General features: G+C 36.7%; 1 protein-coding gene across 7 annotated transcripts in view; it reads left to right on the forward strand.

Annotated features, from left to right (window-relative positions):
- Positions 1-25,620, forward strand: part of CEP83 (centrosomal protein 83) — a 209,690-nt gene that overhangs the window by 116,129 nt on the left and 67,941 nt on the right. For 6 of the 7 annotated variants that reach the window (XM_021675611.2, XM_064376883.1, XM_064376882.1 and 3 more), the window contains 3 exons: positions 18,526-18,601; positions 20,840-20,997; positions 22,734-22,863. In XM_021675611.2, the coding sequence (XP_021531286.1) occupies positions 18,526-18,601; positions 20,840-20,997; positions 22,734-22,863 (364 nt within the window). Of the gene's footprint in view, positions 1-18,525; positions 18,602-20,839; positions 21,016-22,733; positions 22,864-25,620 lie in introns of those variants that run through there. The other variant, XM_021675614.2, reaches the window with a different exon arrangement.

Below are 25,620 nucleotides of genomic sequence, written 5' to 3' on the forward strand. Positions count from 1 at the left end.
ATAGGTTTTGGTTTGTTGTGTTTTTGTTTTTATTTATTTGTTTCAAGAAATTTTTCAGTTTATTTCTTAATTTCCTCCTTGACTCATTGGTCATTCAGGAGCATGTTATTTGATTTTCATATATTTGTACACCTTTCAAAGTTCTTGTTACTGATTTCTAGTTTTATACTGCTGTCAGTAAAGATAATTGATATGATTTTGATTTTTAAAAATTCATTGAAACTTGTTTTGTGGCCTAACATATGGTTTGTCCTGTGGAATGTTCCATGTTCTGATAAGAAGAGTGAATATTCTGGCCAGGCATGGTGGCTCACACCTGTAATCCCAGCACTTTGGGAAACTAAGGTGGGAAGATCAGTTGAGGTCAGGAGTTTGAGAGCAGCCTGGCCAAAATGGTATAACCTTGTTTCTACTAAAAATACAGAAAAAAATTATTTGGGCTTGGTGGTGTGCACCAGTAATCCTGGCTGCTCAAGAGGCTGAGGCACAAGAACGCAAGAGGTGGAGGTTACATTGAGCTGAGATTGTGCCACTGCCCTCTGACCTGGGCGACAGAGCAAGACTCCGTTTCAAAAAAAAAAAGAAGAAAGATGACGACAGAAGAAGAAGAATGAGTATTCTGCAGCTACTGGATGAAATGTTTTGCAAATGTCTGTTAAGTCCATTTGGTCTATAGTGTAATTTAAATCTTGTTTCTTTCTAGATGATCTGTCTAATGCTGAGAGTGGGGTATTGAAGTCCTCTACTATTATTTTATTGGTGTCTATCTCTCTCTTTAGATAATAATATAAAGCAGATATTATTTGCTTTATATATCTAGGTTCTCTGGTGGTTGATGCATACATATTTACTATCGTTAATTCTCTTGCTGAATTGTTTTTTATCGTTGTATAAAGAACTTCTTTGTCTCTTTACAGCTTAAAAACTTTTTTTACAGTTTTTTTTTTTGCAATGTGACAAACTTTTCACAGTTTTTGATTTAAAGTCTTTGATGTAAGTGTGTTACTTCTATTCATTTTTGGTTTCTCTTTGCCTGGAGTGTCTTTATTTTACTTTCAGACTATGTCTTTATGGGTGAAGTGCATTTCTTGTAGGCAGCATATATTTGGGCTTTGAGTTTTTATTCCTTCATCCAGTCTGTATGTTTTCACTGGGGAATGTAATCTGTGTACAATCAAAGTTATTCTTGGTAGGTGAGAACTTACTCTTGTGATTTTGTTAATTGTTTTCTGGTTGCATTATACATCTTCTGTTTCTTTTTTGCTCTCTTAATTGTTTATCCTTGTGGTTTGCTGGATTTCTGTAGTGACAAAGTTTGATTTCTTTCTCTTTCTCATTTGTTTATCTGCTCTACTAGTGAATTTTATACTTTTGCATGTTTTCATGATGTTAGTCATTGTCTTTTCATTTTCAGTTGTAGGGCTCCCTTAAGAATTTCTTGTTGAGTAGTTGTGGTGATGAATTCTCTCAGTTTTTGCTTATCTGAGAAAGACTTTGTTTCTTCTTCATTTCTGAAGGATAGTTTTGCTGGATATAGTATTTTTGAATGGAAGTTATTTTTCTTTCACTACTTTTGAGTATATCATTCTGTTCTCTTCTTGCCTGCAGGTTGCTCTTGAGAAATCTGTTTCTGTCATGGGGATTTTCTTATATGTGGCTTGATGCTTCTTTCTTGTTGTTTATAGAATTCTTTCTTTGATGTGATTTTTGATATTTGAGTATAGTGTGCATTGGAGAGGAACTTTTTGAATTGAATCAGTTTGGGGTCTTTGAGCTGTTTAGATTTGGATGTTCATGTCTCTCCTAAGACTTGGGAACTTTTCGATTATGATTTTGTTTGCAAGGTTTTTTTTTTTTTTTTTTTTTTTTTTTTTTTTTTTTGAGACGGAGTTTCGCTCTTGATACCCAGGCTGGAGCGCAATGGCGCGATCTCGGCTCACCGCAATCTCCGCCTCCTGGGTTCAGGCAATTCTCCTGCCTCAGCCTCCTGAGTAGCTGGGATTACAGGCACGCGCCACCGTGCCCAGCTAATTTTTTGTATTAGTAGAGACGGGGTTTCACCATGTTGACCAGGATGGTCTCGATCTCTTGACCTCGTGATCCACCCGCCTCGGCCTCCCAAAGTGCTGGGATTACAGGCTTGAGCCACCGCGCCCGGCCTTTGTTTGCAAGGTTTTTAACACCATTTCCCATTTCTTATTCTTCTAGAATTTTTATAATGTGAATATGAGTTCACTTGATGGTGTCACATAAGTATCATAGGCTTTTTTCATTCCTTTTATTCTTTATAGTTATTTGTCTGACTGGATTATTTTTAAAAACCTGTCCTAAAGTTCAAAAATTCTTTTTCCTGCTTGATCTAGACTGTTACTGAAATTATTGAATGTATTTTTAATTTTGTTCATGGAATTCTTCAGCTCCAAGGATTCTCTTTGGTTCTTTTTTATGATACCTATCTCAAATTTCTCATTCACATATGATTTTTTTCTGATTTGGTTGAATTTTGTATCTGTATTCTCTTGTATCTTTCCAAGTTTCCTTAACATTCTTAACATTGTTATTTTGAATTTCTTTTCAGGCATTTCTTAGATTTCCTTTTCTTTAGTGCCTATTACTGGAGAATTACTGGGTTCCATTGGAGGTGTCAGGTTTTCTTTTTTATGTTTCTTTCTTTTTTTTTTTTTTTTGAAACAAAGTCTTGCACAGTCTCCCAGGCTGGAGTGCAGCGGCTTAATATAACCTCCACCTCCCGGGTTCAAGCAGTTCTCCTGCCTCAGCCTCCCAAGTGGCTGAGATTACAGGTGCCTGCCACCACTCCCAGCTAATTTTTTGTAATTTTAGTAGAGATGGGGTTTCACTGTTTTGGCCAGACTGGTCTCAAACACCTGTCCTCATGATCCACCCACCTTAGCCTCCCAAAGTTTTGGGATTATAGATGTGAACCACTGCGCCCGGCCTTTTTCATGTTTCTTGTGTCCCTATGTTATGGGTTCATCTGGTAGAACAGTTGCCTCTTTCTATTTCATGGAGTAGCTTTCGTAAGGGAGGACTTTTTCTTGTATGTTTGTCCTGTAGTATTGTTTGGGTAAGTGCTTTGGCTTTGTTTCTGGTTGAGTGCAGTAATGCAGTCTCCATGTGATATCTTTGACTGTAATCACTGTCAGCACTGTCTACAAGTACCTCAGTGGCATATAGTGTGGATTTTTGTAGAGTGAGTCTCGTGTCTTTGCTGTTGGTAGGGGACCCTAGGTGGAACAGTTCTCAGGCCTTGGGTGGTGGGTGTGGTGGCTTTGTCAGTTGTGGGGTGGGGTTGCCAGTGGGGGCTGTTGTCAGATGGGCCTATCCTTGGTCCCCATAGATATGTGGGATGCATTTCAGCTTCACCAGTTGTCAGAATGGGATTGCTGACAGTGCCTGGCAGCTAGTTCTTAAACCCTGTGGACTGCATGCACCAGCACCCTTGGTCTTGGAGGTGGCCTCTCTGCTGTGCTAGACTGCTTGTTCCTTTAGGTCTACTCTTATATCGGCTCAGCTGCTGCAGTTTTGACTTTACTGCTCTGTGTAGCTGAGGTTGTGTTGTTGCAGCCTTATATGTGGTTGGGGTGTAATGATGGTGAGACCCTTCAGATGTGGAAATACCAGGTCTGTTGAATCCCATGGGAGCATGTATTCTAGCATTGGCTCTGTTCTCAAAATGTTGCCATGCGTAGCAGCTTTGGTCACAGGGGTTGGGGGACCCAGTGTGTGTTATTTCTCTGGAGCAGTGTAACACCATGGACTCCAAGCAGCTCCCTGTATTGTATTCAGGGCCTGTTAGGACTCTAGGGCTCTTCTGTAGCTAGGTTTACACATGTCCACAATGGTTTTAGGGACTCCTAAGGAACTCCTACCTACGAGTTCTCCCGCAGTGGGGAGTCTCACTTGGTTTTGAGCCAATCCCAGCTTGGTGCTTTGCTTTCTTTTCTATGCTGCCATCTCAATTCTCCATAATCATGAGTGGGGTTTTGTCCCTTTCATGTGAATTCTGTTGTTCTCTCTTAGAAACTCTACCTGAAGCGCAGTTATTTTACTTGTTATTTTGGGCCTTTGTAGAGGAGTGTTGGTCTTCTAGTCAGTCATCTTAATGATGTCTTCCTGGTGTTTTTTTGATAGTAGCCATCCTAATAGGTGTGAGGTAGTATCTCATTGTAGTTTTGATTAGCATCTTTCTAATGACTAGTGATGTTGAGCATCTTTTAATATGCTTGTTAACCACTTGTATATTCTTTTTTGAAAAATAGCTAGTCAAGTATTTTGCTCATTTAAAAATTTTGTTTTTTTCTTGTTTACTTTTTCTCTATATCTGGATATTAATGTCTTATCACATATGATTTGCAAATATTTTCTTCTATTCTGTAGGTTTTTACTCTGTTGCTAAGTAAACAGAGGTTTACTTTTGTAAAAACAGTAGGTTTTTACTTTTGTTGCAGAAAATTTATTTTCATGGAGTTCGTTTTGTGTGGATTTTTTTTGGTTGTGGCCTATACCTTTGTTATCATATCCAAGAAATTATTATCAAATCAAATGCCATGAAGCTTTTCTCCCATCTTTTCTTCTAAGAGTTTTATAGTTTTAGGTTGTACATTAGACCTTTGATCCATTTAAAATTTTCCCACATAGTGTTAAAGAGAGGTCCAAGTTTATTCTTTTATATGTGCATATCCAGTTTTCCCAGCACTGTTTGTTGACAACATTGCCCTTTCTTTATTGAATGATCTTGGCACTCTTGTCAAAATCATTTGACCATTTTTGGGAGGGTTTATTTTCATATTCTGTATTCTATTCCAGTTGCTTATACGTCAGTCGTTACATCACTGTCACACTATTTTGATTATTACAACTTTGTAATACATTTTAAAATAAGGAAGTATGAGTTCTCTAGTTTTGTTCTTCAGGATTATTTCATCTACTTGGGTTCCCTTGAGATTCCATATGAATTTTAGGATGGATTTTTCTATTTCTGTACAAAATACTGGGATTTTCATAGGAATTGCATTGATTGTATAGATTATTTTGGGTAGTATTGATATCTCAACAATATTAAATCTTTCAATTCATGAACAGGGGATGTGTTTCCATTTATTTATATTTTCTTTAATTTCTGTTAGCAGTGTCTTTTGGTTTTCTCTTTATAAGTATTTCGCCTCCTTGGTTCAGTTAATTTTTAAGTATTCTTTTTGATACCATTGTAAATGAAATAATTTTCTTCATTTTTCTTTTCATGTTATTTATTGTTAGTGTATAGAGATGCAGCTAATTTTTGTTTGTTGGCTTTGTATTCAGCTACTTTGCTGAACTCATTGCCTTACTCTTGCCTAATAGCTCTGCCTAGAACTTGCAGTTTCATGTCAAATGGAAGTGGCAAAAGTTGGAGTACTTGTTTCATTCCTGATCTTAGAGGAAAACATTTCAGTCTCTCACCATTGCTTATGATACTCACTGTGGGTTTTTTAGAGATGGCTTTATTATTCAGAGGTAGTGTCCTTCTATTCTGAGCTTGATAGTGTTTTTATCATGAAAGGGTGTTGAATTTTGTCAGATGCTTTTTCTGCATCAATTGAGATGATCATACATTTCTTTCTTCATTCTTTTAATATGGTGTATTATTAGGTTGATGCAAAAGTAATTGTGGTTTTGGACCATTAATTTTAAATCATTATAGCTAGGCTCAAACACATCTTTATTAATCAAAATAGGAACCATTGCAGTCAACACATTCTTGCCAATGAGAAATAAGTTTGTTTATTCTTGTAATCTAAAAATCCATGCTTTGGGATTCAACAAACTTTTTTTTTTTTTTTTTTTTTTTTTTTGGGACAAAGTCTTCCTCTTGTCGCTCGGGCTAGAGTGTAAAGTGCAGTGGCACAGTCTTGGCTCCCTGCAACTTCCACCTCCTGGATTCAAGTGATTCTCCCAAGTAGCTAGGATTATAGGCACCTGCCACCATGCCTAGCTAATTTTTGTATTTTTAGTAGAGACAATGTTTCACCATGTTGGCCAGGCTGGTCTTGAATTCCTGACCTCAAGTGATCCACCTGCCTTGGCCTCCCACAGTGCTGGGTTTACAGGTGTGAGCTACCACACCTGGCGAGATTAGACAAACTCATGGAAAGCATTTTCTGCATCTTGCTGGTTGTGGAAGCATTTTCCCCGCAAAAAGTTGTTGAGATGCTTAAAGAAGTTATAGTTGGTTGGCGAGAGGTCAGGTGACTATGGCAAATGAGGCAAAACTTCGTAGTGCAATTTGTTCAACTTTTGAAGTGTTGGTTTTGTGACATACATTCGGACGTTACCATAGAGAAGAATTGAGCCCTTTCTGTTGATGAGTGCCAGCTGCAGGCATTGCAGTTTTCAGTGCATCTCATCGATTTGCTGAGCATACTTCTCAAATGTAATGGTTTCTCGAGGATTCAGAAAGCTGTAATGGATGAGACCAGCAGCAGACCACTAAGCAGTGACCAAGACCTTTTTTGGCACAAGTTTGGCTTTGGGAAGTGCTTTGGAGCTGCTTTTCGGTCCAGCCACTGAGGTGGTCATTGCCAGTAGTTGTATGAAATCCACTTTTTGTCACACATCACAATCTGCCTGAAAAATGATTTGTTGTTGTTGCATAGAATAAGAGAAGATGCCATTTGAAAATGACGATTTTTTTTTATTTTCACTCAGCTCATGAGACACCCACTTACCTAGTATTTTCACCTTTCCAGATTACTTCAGATGTCCAATGACCATAAAATGGTTGACATTGAGTTCTTTGGCAACTTCTGTAGTTTTAGAGGATCAGCTTCAATGATTGCTCTTAATCGGTCGTTGTCAACATCTGACAGCTAGCTGCTATGCTCCTCATCTTCAAAAGTAGACTTCTTTTTCTTTTTCAATTTTTTTCTATTTCAGTGATTATTTCCCCTTTGTTATTTCTTGTTCTATGTGTGTGCTTTCTTTCTTCGTCAAGTCAGCCACTGCTCTGTGTGTGTGTGTGTGTGTGTGTGTGTGTGTGTATTTATTGTGGTAAAATATACATAAAATTTCCCATTTTAACTTTTAAAACATACAGTTCAGTGTATTCTTTTAAATTAGAATTTTGTTTATTAGATCAACTAGTTTCTCATTTTTTAACTCATTAATTTCTGCTTTTATCTTCTGGTTTTTTGTCCTTAAAAAGTTTGTATCATTTTACTGTTGTCATTTAACGTACCTAAAATAAAATTCACCCATTTTGTATACAGTTGTGTAATCCTCACCACAATAAAAATATGGAATAGTTTCATCACCCCAAAAGTTTTCTCATGTCTCTTTGTAGTTGATGTCTTTTCCTGACCCCCAGCCTTAGGTAACCTGTATCCATGCTGTTGTGTGTATCAATAGTTCATGTCTTTTTATTGCTTACTAGCATTCATTGTACAAATATGATTTATTTATCCATTCTTCTCTTGATGGACAAATATTTGGGTTGTTTTTAGTTTGGGTCGATTATGAATAATGCTGCTGTGAACATTCATTTACAAGTCTTTGTATGGAAACATGTTTTTATTTCTCTTAGTTAAATACCTAGAAATGGGATTACTAAGTAATATGTTAAGTCTATATTTAATTTTATAACATACAGAAATACTGTGTTCCAATGTAGAAACATTTAACCAAGTTTTTTCATTGCAGCTAGCAATGTATGAGGATTTTATTTGTTTTACATCCTTACTGACACTTGTTATTTTCAGCCTTTATTCAAATGGATATGTTGTAACATGTTACCTGTGGTCTTAATTTGATTGTCTCTGATGACTAGTGGTGGTTAGCATCTTTTTGTGTGCTTATAAGCTACTTTTGTGAAGTTTCTGTTCAAATATTTTGCCCATTTTTGACATTGGGAAGTTATCTTATTGATTTATAATATTTATGTATTGCGCATACAAGCCCTTTCTTAGATACATATTGTGCAGATATTTTCTCCTTATCTGTGACTTGCCTTTTCATTTACTTGTGTATGTGTATATATATGTGTGTGTGCATGCACATATGTGTGTGTGTATATATATGTGTATGTATACATATGTGTGTGTGTGTGTATATCTACTTTTTTTTTTTCTTTTTAAATACAGGATCTAGCTTTGTCACCCAGGCTGGAGTGTAGTGCATCTCAGCTAACTGCAACCTTCGCCTCCTGGGCTCAGGCGATCCTCCTGCCTTGGCCTCCCCAGTAGCTGTGACTGCTATGCCTGGCCAAGTTTTGTGTTTTTAGCCAGGTGCGTGACACTATGCCTGGCTAAGTTCCGTATTTTTAGTAGAGACAAGGTTTCTCTGTGTTGCCCAGACTGGTCTTGAACTCCTGAACTCAAGCGATCTGCCCGTCTTGGCCTTCCAAAGGAAGTAATTCCTGTTGGAATTACAGGTGTGAGCCAACGCGCCTGGTCCCGTTTACTTAATTGTGTAGATTGAAAGTGGATTTTATAAAATCTACTTCTGTGGTGTTTTTTCCTGTATTTTTCACACCACAACAACGCAAAAGACTTCTGTGTCCAAATGTATGCATTTCTACCCATCGACAAGCAAGGATTCAGTTCTGCAGTGGACACCAGCCCAATCTTCTAATCCAATTTGTTTCTAGTCATTTCTTCATGGAGACAGCATCAGATCCTATGAGTTGAAGACTGGGTCCCACAAGATTGCCCCCATTTCAGACACCAGTCTCACTTCCAGGCCTCTGGAACTTCTAACCGACCAGCTTTTTAAGTGAGGATTTCCATGACCTTCTCTTTCAGCTAAATTAGTTTACTAGAGTGGTTCACAAAACTTCAGGAAATACTTTCTGTTTCCTAGTTTTTTGAAGAAGATTTCTTAAAGGATACAAATCAGCAGGTAGATGAAGAAATAATAGACCAGGCACAGTGACTCATGCCTGTAATCCCAGCACTTTGGGAAGCCTCAGGTCAGGTGTTTGAGACCAGCCTGACCAACATGGTAAAACCCCATCTCTACTAAAAATACAAAAAAATTAATTGGGTGTGGTGGCAGGCACCTGTAATTCCAGCTGATGGGGAGGCTGAGGCAGGAGACTTACTTGAACCTGGGAGGTGAAGGTTGTAGTGAGCTGAGATCTTGCCATTGCACTTCTCAGGAGCCTGTTCCTGTGGACTTGGGGTGTGCCACTCTCCTAGCACATGGATGAGTTACTGTTTTCCTTTGTGTAATCCTCCATGAGTTCAGCTGTCTAGAGGCTTGCTGTACCCTGTCCTCTTGAGTCTTTTTTGGACACTTAATTGGACATGATTGAAGCATGGACAATCGTATGGAAATCTTATTGGACAAAAAGGACATGATTGATTACTAATAGACTGTATGGAGAATCATAACAAGGCCTGTCTGTTTAGATTCTTACTGGTCCCTCTGTGTAGCATTACTTCCTCCTGGGTAAGGAGCAGGACACCTTTAGAAATGGGGGTCTTATGACCTACTATGAGATAAGGTAATTCAGAGAGTTGTTGGTTTTTTTTTTTTTTATGACCAGCTCCAAGACAGAAAGGTGGGGGAAGATTAGAGTATATTTTTAGTGTACCTGCCTTGGGGAGAAAAAGGCGCAGGTAAAAGGTAGACAGAAGGTCAGAGAGAGATTCTGATTTTTCGAGGTGTGTTTCTGAGGCTCAAAGCACCCCAGTATTATAACCAAAGACTGTCTTTCATCTTTATCACTCTGAAGCTGTTCTGAAGCTGCCTCTCGAACCATGAACAAAGGACCAAATACTGTAACAAAAGATATGTGTATTGTTTTAGTCACTTAGGAAATATGGTCAAGGGCTATGGAAGTTATGAGCCAGGAACCATGGAAGTAAACTCATCTATATATGTAAACCAATATATATACATCATAATGCCACACCACTTTATCAGTTTTTTTATTGTTATTTTTTGTGTTCTCTTCAAGAAGTCTTTGCCTAATTCTGTGTTACAAAGATATGTTTTCTTGTAAAAGATTAATATTTGGTTTTCACCTTCAAGTTTTAAGATCTAATTCGTGTTAACTTTTATGTGGTGTAAGGTAGTGGTACACATATGCTTTTTGTTTGTATCTAGTTGTTCCAGCACCATTTTTTGAAGACTATATTTTCCCTCATTGAATTACAGGTGTGGGTCTATTTCTGGACTCTGTTCTGTTTTACTGATCTTTGTCTTTAAACCAGTATCAGACCATTTTGATTACTGTAGCTTTATAGTAAGTTTGATTCAGGTAGTGCAAGTCCTCTACCTTGTTCTTTTTTGTCTAAATTCTTTTGGCTCTTCTAGGTCCTTTGCCTTTCAAATATAAATTTTTTAATCAGTTTGTAACTTTAAAAATATTGTTAAAATTTTAATTGGGATTGTATTGGATTTTTAGGTCAATTTGAAAATTGTTACCTTAACAATATTGAGTCTTCCAATCCATGAATATCATACATCTCTCCATTTATTTAGATCTGCTTACTCTCATCAGTGTGTTACAGTTTTCATTGTATACATCATGCTAATCTTTCATTCAATTTTATTTCTAAATATGTTATAAATGGAGTTCATTTGACTTTTTATTCATTGCCTATAGAAATATAGTTAGTTGACTTTTATGTATTAATCTTGAATCCCGTGACCTTACTAAAGTCATATATTTTCTTTTTTTTTTTTTTTTTTTTTTGTTGATACAGAGTTTCACTCTTGTTGCCCAGGCTGAAGTGCAATGGCACAATCTTGGCTCACTGCAACTTCTGCCTTCCAGGTTCAAGCTATTCTGCCTCAGCCTCCTGAGTAGCTGGAATTACAGACATGCACCACCACGCCTGGCTAATTTTTTGTATTTTTAGTAGAGACAGGGTTTCTCCATGTTGGTCAGGCTGGTCTCGAACTCCCGACCTCAGGTGATCTGCCCGCCTTGGCCTCCTAAAGTGCTGGGATTACAGGCATGAGCCACTGCACCCAGCCTTAAGTCACATATTTTCTAATAGCTACTTTGTTGATTTCTTGGAGTTTTCTAAGGTCATATTATAAACCTTGGCCTTTCTTTTAGTTTACTTTGTTCATTTGGTTGTTTTTGAGTTGGGAATTTAATTTTATTACAATTTATTCTTTCATTTTTATTGGTAAGAGTATTTAGTGCTAAGAATTTTCTTCTTATGACTGCTGTAAGTGTATGCCATAAATTACAATAGTGTTCTAATTATTATTTTTAAAGAAATTCAATAATTTTAATTTGTGTTTTTATTTTTGCCAAAGAGTTATTTAACAGAAGATGTAATAGTTTGCTAAAAGTCTGCCCTAATGAAATACCACAGACTGGGTTATTAAGCAACAGGAATTAATTTTCTTAGTTTTGGAGACTAGAAGTCACATATTAAGGTATTGGCCAATTTGGTTTCTCCTAAGGCCTCTCTTCTTGACTTGCAGGTAGCCGCCACTTCTCACTTTGTCCTCTCATGGCCTTTTCTCTGTGCCTTTGCATCCCCTCGTGTCTATCTTTTTTATAAGGACACTCGTCATACTGGATTAGGGCCCACCCAAATGACTTTGTTTAACCTTAATTGTCTCTTTAAAGACTCTATCTTCAAATGTAGTCATATCTTGAAGGGACATGTTTCAGTCTATAGCAGAAGTTTTTTTTAACTTCCAGGTGGGAGATCTTTTGAAAGTCAATTTCTAGTTTTATTGCATTGTAATCAGAATATTGTTTGTATTTTTTCTATTTTGTGGAACACTCTGATGTTTCTTTGTGACCTAATCTATCAAGGGCAGGACGAGGGTAAAGCAAGTGAGGCACCCAGGGTGCAGAATTTAAGGAGACACTTTCATGTGCCGACCCAGCACTTGCAGGAGTCTTAGAATGGGTGTCTTCTTAAGTTTCGCATTCTGGGCATATCACATGCCCAGTGACTATAGGACTATAGTCACTTAGTCCTATAGTATATGTCAAGTATTGTGAATGTTCCATAAACACGTGGAAAGAGTCTTATAAGAGTGTGAAGTTCTACATATATATACACACACATAGGATCTACCTTAGTAGCTGCGATGTTTAGGTTCCACCCGCCTTGGCCTCCCAAAGTGCTGGGATTACAGGCGTGAGCCACCGTGCCTGGCCCTCACTTTGCTTTTCTATTTTTTTGCAGAATATATGGATAACACAGAGCTAGACATCTATTATCTTCAACACCTGAAAGTTCTTTACGTCTGCTTTTTAGATTCTAACATCTTAGTGACGTCTCTAATTACATAAAGTGTGAGTGGGTTTTTAAAATCATGTTCATTAAGTGGTAGGTTATGTTTTGAGACAGGGTTCTTGATCAGCATTACTTAGGAAAGAATTACATCAGGCAGAGATATACTTATTATTTACTTGAGTTTTATAAACTATGAGTTTATATTATTAGTGGCTCTGATTTAGAAGCATGAATCTGTAATAGATTTTAAGAACCAATCTTGTCTGTCCTTTGGCTTTTAGATGGGTACATTTTTTAACTATTCAGGACAGGTAGTTTTACAATCTCTATTTGACAGTCTCCAGAAAGTCGGGGGAGACCCTCCCCAGGCATCCTACTGTAATGTTTTATCCTATTATAATTCCACAATTTGGCCAGTTAGAATCTTTTCTGTTAGAATTTCAGGCTGTTTCTCCTGCTTTGGGTTTCTGTTGCCATAGTGATAAAATGTTCAGCATTCTGTCATTACTTGAACACAATAATGAACTTGACCCTTATTTTTTTTAGGTTTCTTTTTGTTGCTATATAAAACAGCTTTTATTCCTTTAGCTTTTCTTAAATATGAATAATTTTCTGTTAGTCACATTGATTTTTCTTTGATTCCTCTGCAGTTTCACTTATAATGTGTAAATGACCCCAACTTATGTTAAAATAAAGACATAAAATCTAGCAGGAGTAATTCACACGATTTGCATGGCTTTTTTATAAATGTTCTATGGTTGTGGTGATATTTTTTCCTTGACAGTTACGATTTCCTGATTTATAAGTCCAGCTACATCAACCAGGTCTGTTTTCATCATTCATTAAAATGATCGTAATTACAGTACCTTTCATCTGTGGAGCAAAAGATCTTACTAAGGAAATGGAAAGTATAAACCATGTAAAGCAGAAATATCCATTTATTTACAAATAATATTTATCTGTGATAAGTAGATATTAATCTATTACATATTAATCACTGCTTTGGCAGATCCTTTAAATTATTAATTATATGCCAGTCTTTTCTCTTTGTTAAAGTGTTTTTTTCACCATTAGCCTATCATAGTGCCAAGAGTAATAAAAATTATTTTTATGAAAGCACTGTATTTCAAAAGGCTGCTCCACTGCACATTTATTCAGTTTGCAAAGTTGGTAAATTTACCTGTAAATTAAAACTATGTAAAAATTAAAGGAGTTTAAATATAATAGAATATGTAGTTTAATTTGATTATGACAGTAACCCAACTCCAACTAATGCAGGCAAACAAAGGGAGCTTTTTGGTTTGCACAGTTGTGGGAAGGGTAAGGGTTATGCTGGTTTCATGGACACCTGGATCTAAGAACTCAGATCCAGTTAGATAATAGTGGCTTTTTCCCTCCTTTTCTTTTCTTCTCCTCTCTTCTTTTTTTATCTCCTCTGTCTGCTGTCCTACCACTTTCTCTGTGATGCTGGGAACATATGTCGAAGCCAAGAGGACAAAGTTCTTGTTAGCAAACTCAAATTAAAGTTGAGAGACGAGGCCGGGCGTGGTGGCTCACGTCTGTAGTCCCAGCACTTTGGGAGGCGAGGTGGCTAGATCACCTGAGGCCACGCATTCGAGACCAGCCTGGCCAACTTGGTGAAACCCCATCTCTACTGAAAATACAAAAATTAGCAGGGTGTGGTGGTGGCTACCTGTAGTCACAGCTACTCGGGAAGCTGAGGCAGGAAAATTGCTTGAACTGGGGAGGTGGAGGTTACAGTGAGCCGAGACTGTGCCACTGCACTCCAACCTGGGTGACAGAGTGAGACTCTGTCTCAAAATAAGTAAATATAAACAAAAATCTAGAGACAAGTTTTGGTCTGATTCACATGCTCATTCCTGGACCTACCAGTGTGGCCATGGGTATTGGGCACTCTGGCGCAGCCAAGGTTATATCCCCCTGTCTCTCTGTGGAGTGGGCGAAGGAGGAGGAAGATGATGATGTGTAGTTTGATATCAAAAGTAGGGGGAGGTTTTTGGGAAAATAGCACTATAACCAAGGGAAAGGCAACCTGAACATTTATGATATCCTGTAGGCAATACCCCCTTGATTTATTTTTTGTATGGCTTAAAGCCAGGGCTCTTTCCCATTTGGGGCTTTTTTTTTTTTTTTTTTTTTTAATTTGAGCTTGTAATAAACGTTTAAATTTCATCAGTTTGAATTTCTTTGCCGCCAGTGGTGGATATTTGCTTTTTTTTTTTTAATCTGTCATTTAATATACATCTTTCTACTTAGACTACATCTTGAGAAAAATTATATTGACTCATTGGACATGTTTTCTCCCAAGAATTTAAACTGTAAAGTAAGAGATAAAAAGATACGTGCCAGTGTTTGAAGGACCAGGCAGGGCTGTGGCATATCTTTGCCTGTGATTCCTGTCAATTATTGTATCCTGGTTTTGGTTTTCTAGTTCTCTTTTGAATGGGTTCTTATATTCTTTCAGGAAGGTTTCCTTTTGTTAATAATGGTCACTGTCAATTTCCGGTGCTCACAAGCAAGAACCATGCTTTCTTTCAGAAGATTGGTATAAGAAGGCCACTGCCGTTCTCATGAGACTTGTAGGAATCTTTGACAGTAGAGAAATCACAAATACAACTTCTATTGTTTGCCCTGTATGTTGCTTCCCTTTGGTAACAGAGATTTACATTAAATGAAGCCAAGAAGTTACATTAGAGCCTTTGCTGCCCTATATGGTATTGCTAGTCACATATGACTATTGAAACCTAAATTTTAATTAGGATTTAAAATTAAAATTCCATTCCTTAATCCCATGAGGCACATTTCAAGTGTGCACTAGCAACATGTTGCTAGTGGCTATCATATTGGAAGGCAGAGATTATAGGATATTTCCACCATCAAAGAAAGCTCTGTCGGACCACACTGTCGGAATATAGACTCCTCAAGGGTAGGCATTCTGTCCTTGTTATTTTCTGATGTATCCATGACACTTAGAATGGGTTCCACATGTATAGGTCCTCAGTAAATATTTGCTGAATGTTGAAATAGCATATATTGGCTGCCTGCCACAGAAGACCTATACCATGATCCTTACAGTTGGCTCCCCTATACTTTGAAGGGAACTTGAAACCACTCCATCTTAATGTTATTCCAAATTTCCATTTAAACTTTTTCGTAACTACAGTGTCTGTGTAACTTGGCCCTCCAGTTCACCTACTATTTCTGCCTTCATAATTACTTTAGAAGTATAAAGTACTTGATCTCATAGTTTCTTTTCCCCCCACTTACTCATCTTTCTCTTTCTGAATTCTCCCTATCACGTACTCATTAAAACTTTTAATAGTTTTCCACTGTAGCCTCTGGAATCCCAATTCTGTTATCAATAACTTTTTTTGCAATCTAAACATTTTTTTGAATGCCTCTCCACCTACCAAAAACTGCTTTCTTCTTAAGGTATATAACCTGGCACACCTTTTAAGCAGAAATTACTCTTCCTTTCTCTCTCCTGCAACAAGAGACCAAGAAGCGAAGTCAGCATTTGTAAACCCCATTTGTGCTTCCAGTTTACTGTTTGAGTATGGTTAAAGTGATTTTTTTCTTTGATATTTGTTGCATCCAGTTTTACGCCTGTCTTTCATCTCTTCTAATTAATGACCTACAGTGTATTCCTTAACAGTCACTAAGGATTTTCATATCTGGCTCAACTTTTTTCTGTTTTCTATTTCTCTTGCCATCATTCTTAGTGACTATGTATTCATGTTGTTGAACTACCCAACACCTTAGTCTTATAGTTTATTCTATCTGCACTCTGTCGTTCTTTTATCTTTATTCTATTTTAGCATCTTGTACACCTAGACACTTCTTGGACCTTGTCATCACCTAGAATTCATCTCTTCAAAGAGGTAGATACCTTTTTTTTTCCTCTTACTCATGCTACTCTCACTGAAGATATTGAAATTAGTAGTCTTTGGACTTCTCTGTTTCTTTCAACCTGTTAACCTGGCTCCATTCCTTTTCAGCTTGGAAACTGTTTGATGTTCTTACTTGTACAGGAGCAAAGGATATGAACTTTCTCGACTTCTTGTCATCTTAGAATTTCAATATCTTCATCCATCCTCTCCTCCCTTTGTATTTTGAAAATATCCTTTGCCCCTTCTTAAGTGAACAGTGCTTTTAATGCCATCTTCTCTACTTCCTTTATACTCTTAATCACCTATATTTTTAATTTCTCTATCTCAGACTCATTTTTCTTTCAAGACCCAGTTCAAAGTTCATCTCGTTTATGTAGCTTTAACTTACCCTCTAATGAAAGTTAATTGTAGTTTCTTCAGTACCTTGTACTTCTATTATAAAGCATATTTTCTTTTGACTTATTGTGACACACCTTGAGTATTCAAAAGCTAATCAAAAGGTATACTGTACTTTACTCCTAAATCTATAGTACTGTCTTTTGAAACATTTTCTACCTTTTTGTTCTCTTTTGTTCAAAAAGGTAGATTTAATGCCATTGGTCTTATTCTGTTTTATTTATGTTAAGATCCATTATCTCATGGAATCCTAAATGTAATTATCTGGATTCTAACCCAGTACTGCTTCAACAGAATGAACTGAAGAAGGTCTTATTGTATATCATCTCCTATAGTCTACCATAATGGTGCTTTTACTTATTTCATATTTCATGTAGTTTTTTTCCATCCTTTCATATTCTAATGATTTTCAGATACTCTTTACCATTGGTTTATTTGGCTTCAGATTTTGTATGTAGGGCACTATTGTTTCTCTTCATATCTATTTAACTTATATAGATAAGTTTATATATATAAATGCTTTCTTAACTGGGTCATGTTTCATATTAATTTCCCAATTATATCCAGATTCTCAACCGGAGCTAGGATGTACTTAGGGCCTTAGTTTTCTAACTCTGGACCTGAACTGAGACCCACAGTGTTCTCTCTTCTATTTTCATCTTAATGATTTTGTGGAAAGAAACCTTTACTAAGTCAGTAACCTAAAAGCCCTAAGTTAGCTGCCCAGCTACCTGAGAGGCTAAAGCAGGAGGATTGATTGAGCCAAGGAGTTTGAGGCTAGCCTAGGCAATATACTGAGACCACATCTCTTATTTAAAAAAAAAAAAAAAAAAGGCACCAAGTTGGTAACATTCATAAACATTTAATGGAGGAAGTACCCAGAAAGTTTGAAAGAGTAATCATATAGCTAGAATTATGAAATAAGAATATGACTGGTACTGATATGGAGCAAAAGGAAAAGGACTGGCCCTCTTTAGATTCATTCTTTCTGGCATTTGTATGTAAACATCTCAGGAAGCAATGGGTCCTATCTTAAGGTTTTTTCCATGTTATACTGTCCAATCATCTCACACATTTAAACAGTTAATCCATGATTTGGGGTGGTTCATTTAGTCTATCAACAAATGTTTATTGAATCCTTATTGTGTTTAAAGCATAGACTTAGGTTCTTGAGAGTGTTGTTCAGATAAACACATTCTACTTGGTTAGATAAGTCATGCTAATAATACCAAGCTATAAATAAGTGCCAAGTGAATTATATTTGAAATAGGAGTTTGAAGAGTTTTGAAAGGGAGGAGGCTGAGGGGCCTATCCTGCCAAACCTAATTAGTGTAATGTCTTCCTCATGAGGTTACTGATTTGGTCACTAGAGCTGCTCTGCATTTTAAGGCTCTGGCTATAGATGTATTATTCCCTTTGAAGAGTCTACAAATGTGTAAGTATACATTCATCTCAGGGATGAAAAGCTCCATAAGATATTTTATAGAATACAGGATGGGGTGTTGTATTAGTTTTCTTTTAAGTCTGTAGCCTTGTAGAATGAAAATGAAGTACTCTGTGTCTGAAAGAATTTTGTAAATTGTAAAATACTATATAGATGTAAGTTGGCCTCTCCTAAACTAGACTACTTTCTGATGCCTTAGCAAGACATTCTGTACTTTTCCACAAAATGCTACTTGTTCAGGCTGTTCTTTATGTATATCAAAATCCTACCTGTCAGGTTTTTATCCATGTAGTGTTCCCTAGTACTGCTGGACAGACTTGATTTCTCATCCTCTCTATCCCCATAGTTTGTAGATTTTCCTATCACAATAGCAGTGATTTGTTAATATTTTTGTTATATGTGAACACAATCTAGTTTCTTGAAGTCTCAATCTTTGGTTGTATTTGTACTTTTGCTCAGTGACTGGTGCCAAACAGACATTCCATAAAATGACTGTTTAATTCAGTAAAATAAATGAACCATAGATTCTTAATAATGTCTTTTGTTGGATTGTGATTTTTAGGTTAAAACTTCAACAACAAATTGTGACTATTGAAAATGCAGAGAAGGAAAAAAATGAAAATTCTGACCTAAGACAGGTATGATTTTAGCAAAGATTTTCCTTTTATGTTTCTCAAATGCTTCTTTAAATTTGTGTTTTGCAAATTAAAAAAAAATTTTGCAATTAGTATTTTTAGAATCTAACCACAATTAATAACATACTGTTGGAGGTTAATATGTAAAGATAAAATGTTTAAACCTACATAATTTAGTAAGCTTCTTTTGCTAACTGCTGTTATTCTTAAGATATATAGGCCGGGCACAGTGGCTCATGCCTATAATCCCAGCACTTTAGGAGGCCAAAGCAGGCAGATGACAAGGTCAGGAGTTCGAGACCAGCCTGACCAACATGGTGAAATTCCGTCTCTACTAAAAATACAAAAATTAGCTGGGTATGGTGGCATGCGCCTGTAGTCCCAGCTACTCAGGAGGCTGAGGCAGGAGAATCTGAACCTGAGAAGCGGAGGTTGCAGTGAGCCGAGAGTGCACCATTGCACTACATCCAGGGTGACAGAACAAGACTCCGTCTCTGTGTGTGTGTGTGTGTGTGTGTGTGTGTGTGTGTGTGTATGCTGTGGCCCATGATAATTTTTTTTAATTACAGTTAAAAGGACAGTATTATAAAATTCTGAATTTTAAAAACTCAATAGAAATATTTTCCAGGCGTCATTGACATGTAACTTTATATTATGAGGTAGTTTTTACTATGTCTCTATGAAATCTAAGATTTGTATTTATGGAAGGAAATTTATATTTATAATTAACAGGGAAGATTTGTATAAAGTTGGGTTAAACATGGAAGAGTGATCTTTTCTGAATTCTTTCTTTTTGTTGTTGTTGTTTTTGTCCCTATAAATTATGAAGTAGGATTCCATTTTTAGAATTCATGCTTGTATGCTAGTTGGTACCGCTTTTCATGTGCAGTTATGGTTTCTAAGTCTTAACTAGATGGATATAATGTTGGATACCCAGAGAGAATTTATTTAGTCTCATTGGCATTTGGGCTTTCTGTCATGCTATGCATATGGAGAGGTATTAAGCTCTTTGACGTTTGCATATTCAAGCAGCTGTAATACAGATTTAATATTTGGCACTCCAGTTAAAAATAAAGAGTGAATAGTTCTACATGTAGAGATTCATTCTAAAATAGAAATCTGAGATATACCATTTCGTTTTCTGCTAAAAATTGCTCTGTGGACATTCAGAATCCTATCTGAATTGGTTTTGTTACCATTAAGAAGTAATGGGATTAATATCCATTTATTTAGTTTATTATATAAGAATCTTGTTTCTTTTTGCCCTTAAATCTCATGAGTTCTTTTGATTCCTGTCTCTTGACTGTGTTTGCTCTCATATGTCTCTCAGAAATGGGTAAGAGAGATAAAAGGAAGTGAAAGAAAAATAAGGACTTTTATTGTTTATTAACTGGTAAAATAATTTGTGGGGAAGGTATATATAACTGTCCTAAATGAAGATTATTTGGATATAATTTAGAAGAGTGTGTATCTTTCTAGCCTGTTAATCTGTGATTAGACCTCTCGAGAAAAAGTACTACTAGATAAAGGTAAATTGGGATGGATAAAAAAGCTTTGAGTGACATTATATAGTTTGGTAAATGGCTGTAGAGGCCAAGTGATCTGTAGTGTTTGTTAGATTTCCCAGATATCTTTCTTCTGCCCAGCAGCACTGGACATGTAGACTGCTTGGGAACCTTTTAAGAACAATGTGAGAGTGATCCTTCCCATATTTACAGTGAACAATTTTGATTACTTGGAGAGTAGAACTTCTGGAAGGTTGCTGATCTCAGGGTATGTGGGAAGAGGATGGATTTTTTTTTTTTTTTTTTTTTTTTTTTTTTTAGCTGCTTTCTCAGCTGACTTGCTTTTAAAATCAGTTCGTTTGTTTTTTTCCCTAGAAAGTGAGGGGAAGGCTAGAGTGATAGGAGACTCACTCTAATCCCTGGATTCCCTTTTCTCATTTCCCTTCTATCCCGCTAATAACCCTTTTTCTCATTCCCCATACCTCTCCTGGCCTGCATAGTTTGGGAAAAAGTGATAGAGGATTCAGTGACTGAGGATTGTAGTTGTTTATGGTCTCTGGTTATAAGAAATGCTCCTAGGTGCTGCTATTTATTATTTCCTTTAGGGGGCATCTTCAAGGGCACACCAACTTTGGGGAGCATTTGCAAAGGGAGATGCTTGGTATCTTCTGTTTCTCTCATACCTTACCACATTTATTTAGTGGCTTTTAATTTATCTTCTTTCTTCTCTTTTAAGCAAATCAGTAGTTTGCAGATCCAAGTGACCTCACTTGCACAGTCAGAGAATGACCTGCTGAACTCAAACCAAATGCTGAAGGAAATGGTGGAGAGGTTAAAACAAGAATGCCGAAATTTTAGAAGCCAAGCTGAAAAAGCGCAACTAGAAGCTGAAAAGTAGAGTTTGCTCTTTATGTACAAAGCTTTTTTCTTTTTTCTGTATAATATATAGTTATTTTAGGAATGATTCCAATGGTAATTATATTTTAGGAACTAGTTACAAATACAATTTGATAGTGTACATTGGTCTACTGAGGTAATAATATATGTTTCTATAGAATGAACTATACTGACTCTTGAATTGTTTTAAAAAAGACATTAAAATTCTGACAGCATAGTATTCTGAAAAACTTCAAAGAAAACTTTTTATTTATTGAGTAAACCAAAACATTTCTTCAAAAATCTGTTCTTCTGAATGCCAGAGAACAGAATGGATTTTTTGTTTTGTGTTTGATGTACAGAATCTACTTCCTTGAATTAGAACTACTCTCTTGGATTTTCTTTGAAAAGCTAATATATATATATATTAGCTAATATATATATATATATATATTTGGTCTTAAAATTTGTTACTAGTAGACACTATAGTAATACTGGTAGGGATCAAATGATTGTGGTGAAATTGAAGATCTTATATCCTCTGGTAATTTTGTTGAGATGTGGTAGAACACTGTACTATATTGTATTTGCTTTGTCTTTATAACTTGCTGGCCTTATAAGTAAATTTTTATTTTAATTTACAAAATATTATTCTTTTCACATTGCTTCTTCTGAAGGCCACCATGCCACATAAAACTGTTTTTCTTCAGTTTTTCTCTTATTACATATTTTAAAGTTTGCCCATGGTTTTATGTATGGGGTTAAATTTCAAGAAGAGTAAGCAAGATAAACATCCATAGTGTGTTGTGACATTTCAGATGATCCAACTTACATTTCTTTTATTTTGTAAAAACTAGAAACGTGTGCCTTGGAATTCTCAAGTGTTTGATTGAAATGAATGTAATAATTCTAATGACAGTGTAGCTAGCAAATTTAAGTAATATTTAAATAATATTTATAGACTTGTATAGAAGAAAATAGCTGGACTAAGGGTCAGTGGAATGTGATTTAATTCCCGCTAAGATGCTTAAAATCTTGTATGACCTTTGGCAAGTAATCTAACTTCTCAGGGTTTGTTATTTTCATTTGTACTGCCTGTAGTAAGAATACTAAAAAAATCATATAAAGTATGCAGAATAGCTTTCAAAATATAAGTTGTTATAATGTTATTTTAAGGTATCATTTGTATGAATTTTACTCTAGTCAGAAGACATACTGCATTAAGATTTGATACCTGGCTTGATTTTCTAAGTTTATGAGGATAGATATTTGTAGTTTGATGGTTATTATATTTCATACCTGGTTATCAAGTGTTTATCTTGCCATTAAGTAGATGTGAGTCCTTAAGCAAGTTAGTTAACTGTTCTAAGCCTCAGTTTCCTCATTTATAAAATAGACAGAAGTATAAAGGTGACAGAAATACCTAACTCGGGATTTTTGTAAAAAATAAATGACATAATACACATAGTGTCCCAAGTCCAGTGCCTGATTCATAGGAAGTGCTCAGTAATGGTGAAATTTGCAGACATGTGGCCATACAAGAGGGCCTGTAGTAAGATAATTACGAATGTGGTCAGACAGGTAGTGAGTTTGCTTATACTTGAGATAATATCTATTTATTCCTAAGAGGACCTGTAGTAAGATAATTACGAATGTGGTCAGACAGGTAGTGAGTTTGCTTATACTTGAGATAATATCTATTTATTCCTAAGAACTTACTTAACTTCCATGTTTTACATACATTCTTCTGACAGGACATTGGAAGAGAAACAGATGCAGTGGTTGGAAGAAAAGCATAAGCTTCATGAGCGTATCACAGAGAGAGAAGAAAAGTATAATCAAGCTAAGGAGAAATTGCAGCGAGCTGCAATTGCCCAGAAAAAGGCAAGTGGTTCTTATTAAAGTGATTGCTATAGAGTAAAATAATTAACTTTTTTTTTTTTTTTTTTTTTTTTTTGAGAGTCTCACTCTGTCACACAGGCTGGAGTGCAGTGGTGTGATCTCGGCTCACTGCAGCCTTTGTCTCCTGGGTTCAAGTGATTCTCATACTTAAGCCTCTCAAGTAGCTGGAATTATAGGCATGTGCCACCACGCCTGGCTAATTTTTGTATTTTTAGTAGAGACAGGGTTTCCCCATATTGGCCAGTCTGGTCTCAAACTCCTGACTTCAAGTGATCCCCACACCTCAGCCTCCTAAAGCGCTGGGATTACAGGCATGAGCCATCACAACCAGCCTAATTAACTCTTTTAGAAGAATATATAGTTGAATCTGAGATTTTAGTGATATGTTTAATTTGATATATAAGCATGACATTTTGCTGTCAACCTTGCAGAAATAAATTGGGAAAATCCAAACTGTCCAGCAGGTTTGTTTCTAAATTTTGTGTGTTAAGTCAGTTGTTTCGAGCTGACATGCATTTTCTCACACAGAAGGTGTTTTTCAGGTGATACTTTCCAGGCCAACCCATGGAAGTCATATTTAACACATTCTCCAGTTAAATTATAGTGTGATGAAGCTTGTTTCAATTATACCTACTATCTGTTTTATTGCTTTTGTGGTTAAAAGGCTTTTTTGTTTCCAGTTCAGAAATATAAGAGCATTTTTTTGCCCCAGCAGGAGGAACTGAGACTCCCTTGACTTCTGAAACAGCTACAATAGTTCCCACAGCATTGATCCTTTTTAAGTTTTACCTTTGCAGGCATACTTTCCCCCAGAACTTAAGAACTTTGTTTTCTTGGAAACAGTCCTGGGCGTGGTGGAAATAATGTATCTAGATGGATCATCTAAGTCAGTGGCTCACAACTTTTTTCTATTTCAGTAAACCCAAGGAATGTAGCAGGTCCCATTAGTAACCATGACTCATGACAGTGATTAAGGGAGGGGAGGGACATGGTAATCTTTTCAACAGGATTAGAGAAAGAGGTAATGAAGTAAGAGTGTGTGTGTCTGTGTGTGTGTGTGTGTGTGTGTGAGAGAGAGAGAGAGAGAGAGAGAGATGTAGATTTGAGTTGTCTCCATTTGATAGATTCCCTTAGCAGTAGCATTGGTTGTGGAAAGGAGAGAAGATCTGAGATGAAAGGTAGATGCTTCTATGTGTGGGAACCATTATCTGAATGTCTGTTCGATTACTGGAAAGGTTAACTGTTTATATTTGGATAAGAGAAAATAACTCTACTGTAATCCCAGCACTTTGGGAGGCCGAGGCGGGTGGATTACGAGGTCAAGAGATCGAGACCATCCTGGTCAACATGGTGAAACCCCGTCTCTACTAAAAATACAAAAAATTAGCTGGGCATGGTGGCGCGTGCCTGTAATCCCAGCTACTCAGGAGGCTGAGGCAGGAGAATTGCCTGAACCCAGGAGGCGGAGGTTGCAGTGAGCCGAGATCACGCCATTGCACTCCAGCCTGGGTAACAAGAGCGAAACTCCGTCTCAAAAAAAAAAGAGAAAATAACTCTAGATCATTCACATATTCTGAATTTGAAAACCACAAAGCAGTTCCTAGACACCTTTTTATGTAATTGGATATCACTGCCAAATGTTACTGACAGTTGGAGTGACAACATGAGTAGTCTAAAAGTCATTACTTCTCTACTTTCTTGGTCTCTGAATATTACTTTTATCTTCTCAAAATGCTAGAAGTAGTAGTATTAGAAAAGCAACATTTATTGTATGGAGATCCCAGTGTTTTATACCCAAATATGCACACTTGGTTGGTTTTCTGTATTTGTCACTTTTCTTCCTCTCTGTCAATGTAAGTACTAAAAAGCGTATGGGTATTAATGGGATTTCAGAGGATTGTTTTATGACCTGTGATTTTAGAAATCCTACTGATTTTTGTTTGCACTGTGTTTGAAGCCTAGAAACAGCTGAAGACACATTACAGCAAGAAATCACTAGAAATTGTAAGAGATAAAATATTGAGGCTTTAGGGATAAGTATCTTACAGATCAAATTCTAATTATTGAGGTTAGTTTGGGTTGAATTCTTTTGGAGCAAAAGTGACACCCAGTGGTGAGATTATCAACTAATCATAAGTATACCAGAAGGAGGGGAGGAGGTGATATTTTTAAAAATCTATGCATGTAGCCAGACCCCATCTCTACAAAAAATAACTGCATGGTGGCACATGCCTGTAGTCTTAGCTACTTGGAAGGCTGAGATAGGATGATCGCTTGAGCCCAGGAATTCAAGATTGCACAGAACTATGATGGTGCCACTGCCCTCCAGCCTGGACGACACAGCAAGACCCTATCTGGAAAAAAAAAAAAATTGAAACAAAAAAACCACCAAAACACTGCAAAGTAACATTTCATTAGTATTGTGACAGGTCAAATTTTCTACTCAAATATCTGCCAAATGATGAGTGTAAAGATAGTAAACAGTAATTTTATTTTTAAAAATGTGATCTGTGGCCGGGCGTAGTGTTTCATGCCTGTAATCCCAGCACTCTGGGAGGCCAAGGTGGGTGGATCACAAGGTCAAGAGATCAAGACCATCCTGGCCAATGTGGTGAAACTGTGTCTCTACTAAAAATAACAAAAATTAGCTGGGTGTGGTGACATGCACCTGTGATCCCAGATACTCAGGAGGCTGAAGCATGAGAATCGCTTGAACCCAGGAGGCGGAGGTGTCAGTGA

This window comes from Aotus nancymaae, unplaced genomic scaffold (genome assembly GCF_030222135.1).
Source record: "Aotus nancymaae isolate 86718 unplaced genomic scaffold, 86718_ANA_hifiasm-v0.15.2.pri h1tg000016l, whole genome shotgun sequence".
NCBI lineage: Eukaryota > Metazoa > Chordata > Mammalia > Primates > Aotidae > Aotus > Aotus nancymaae.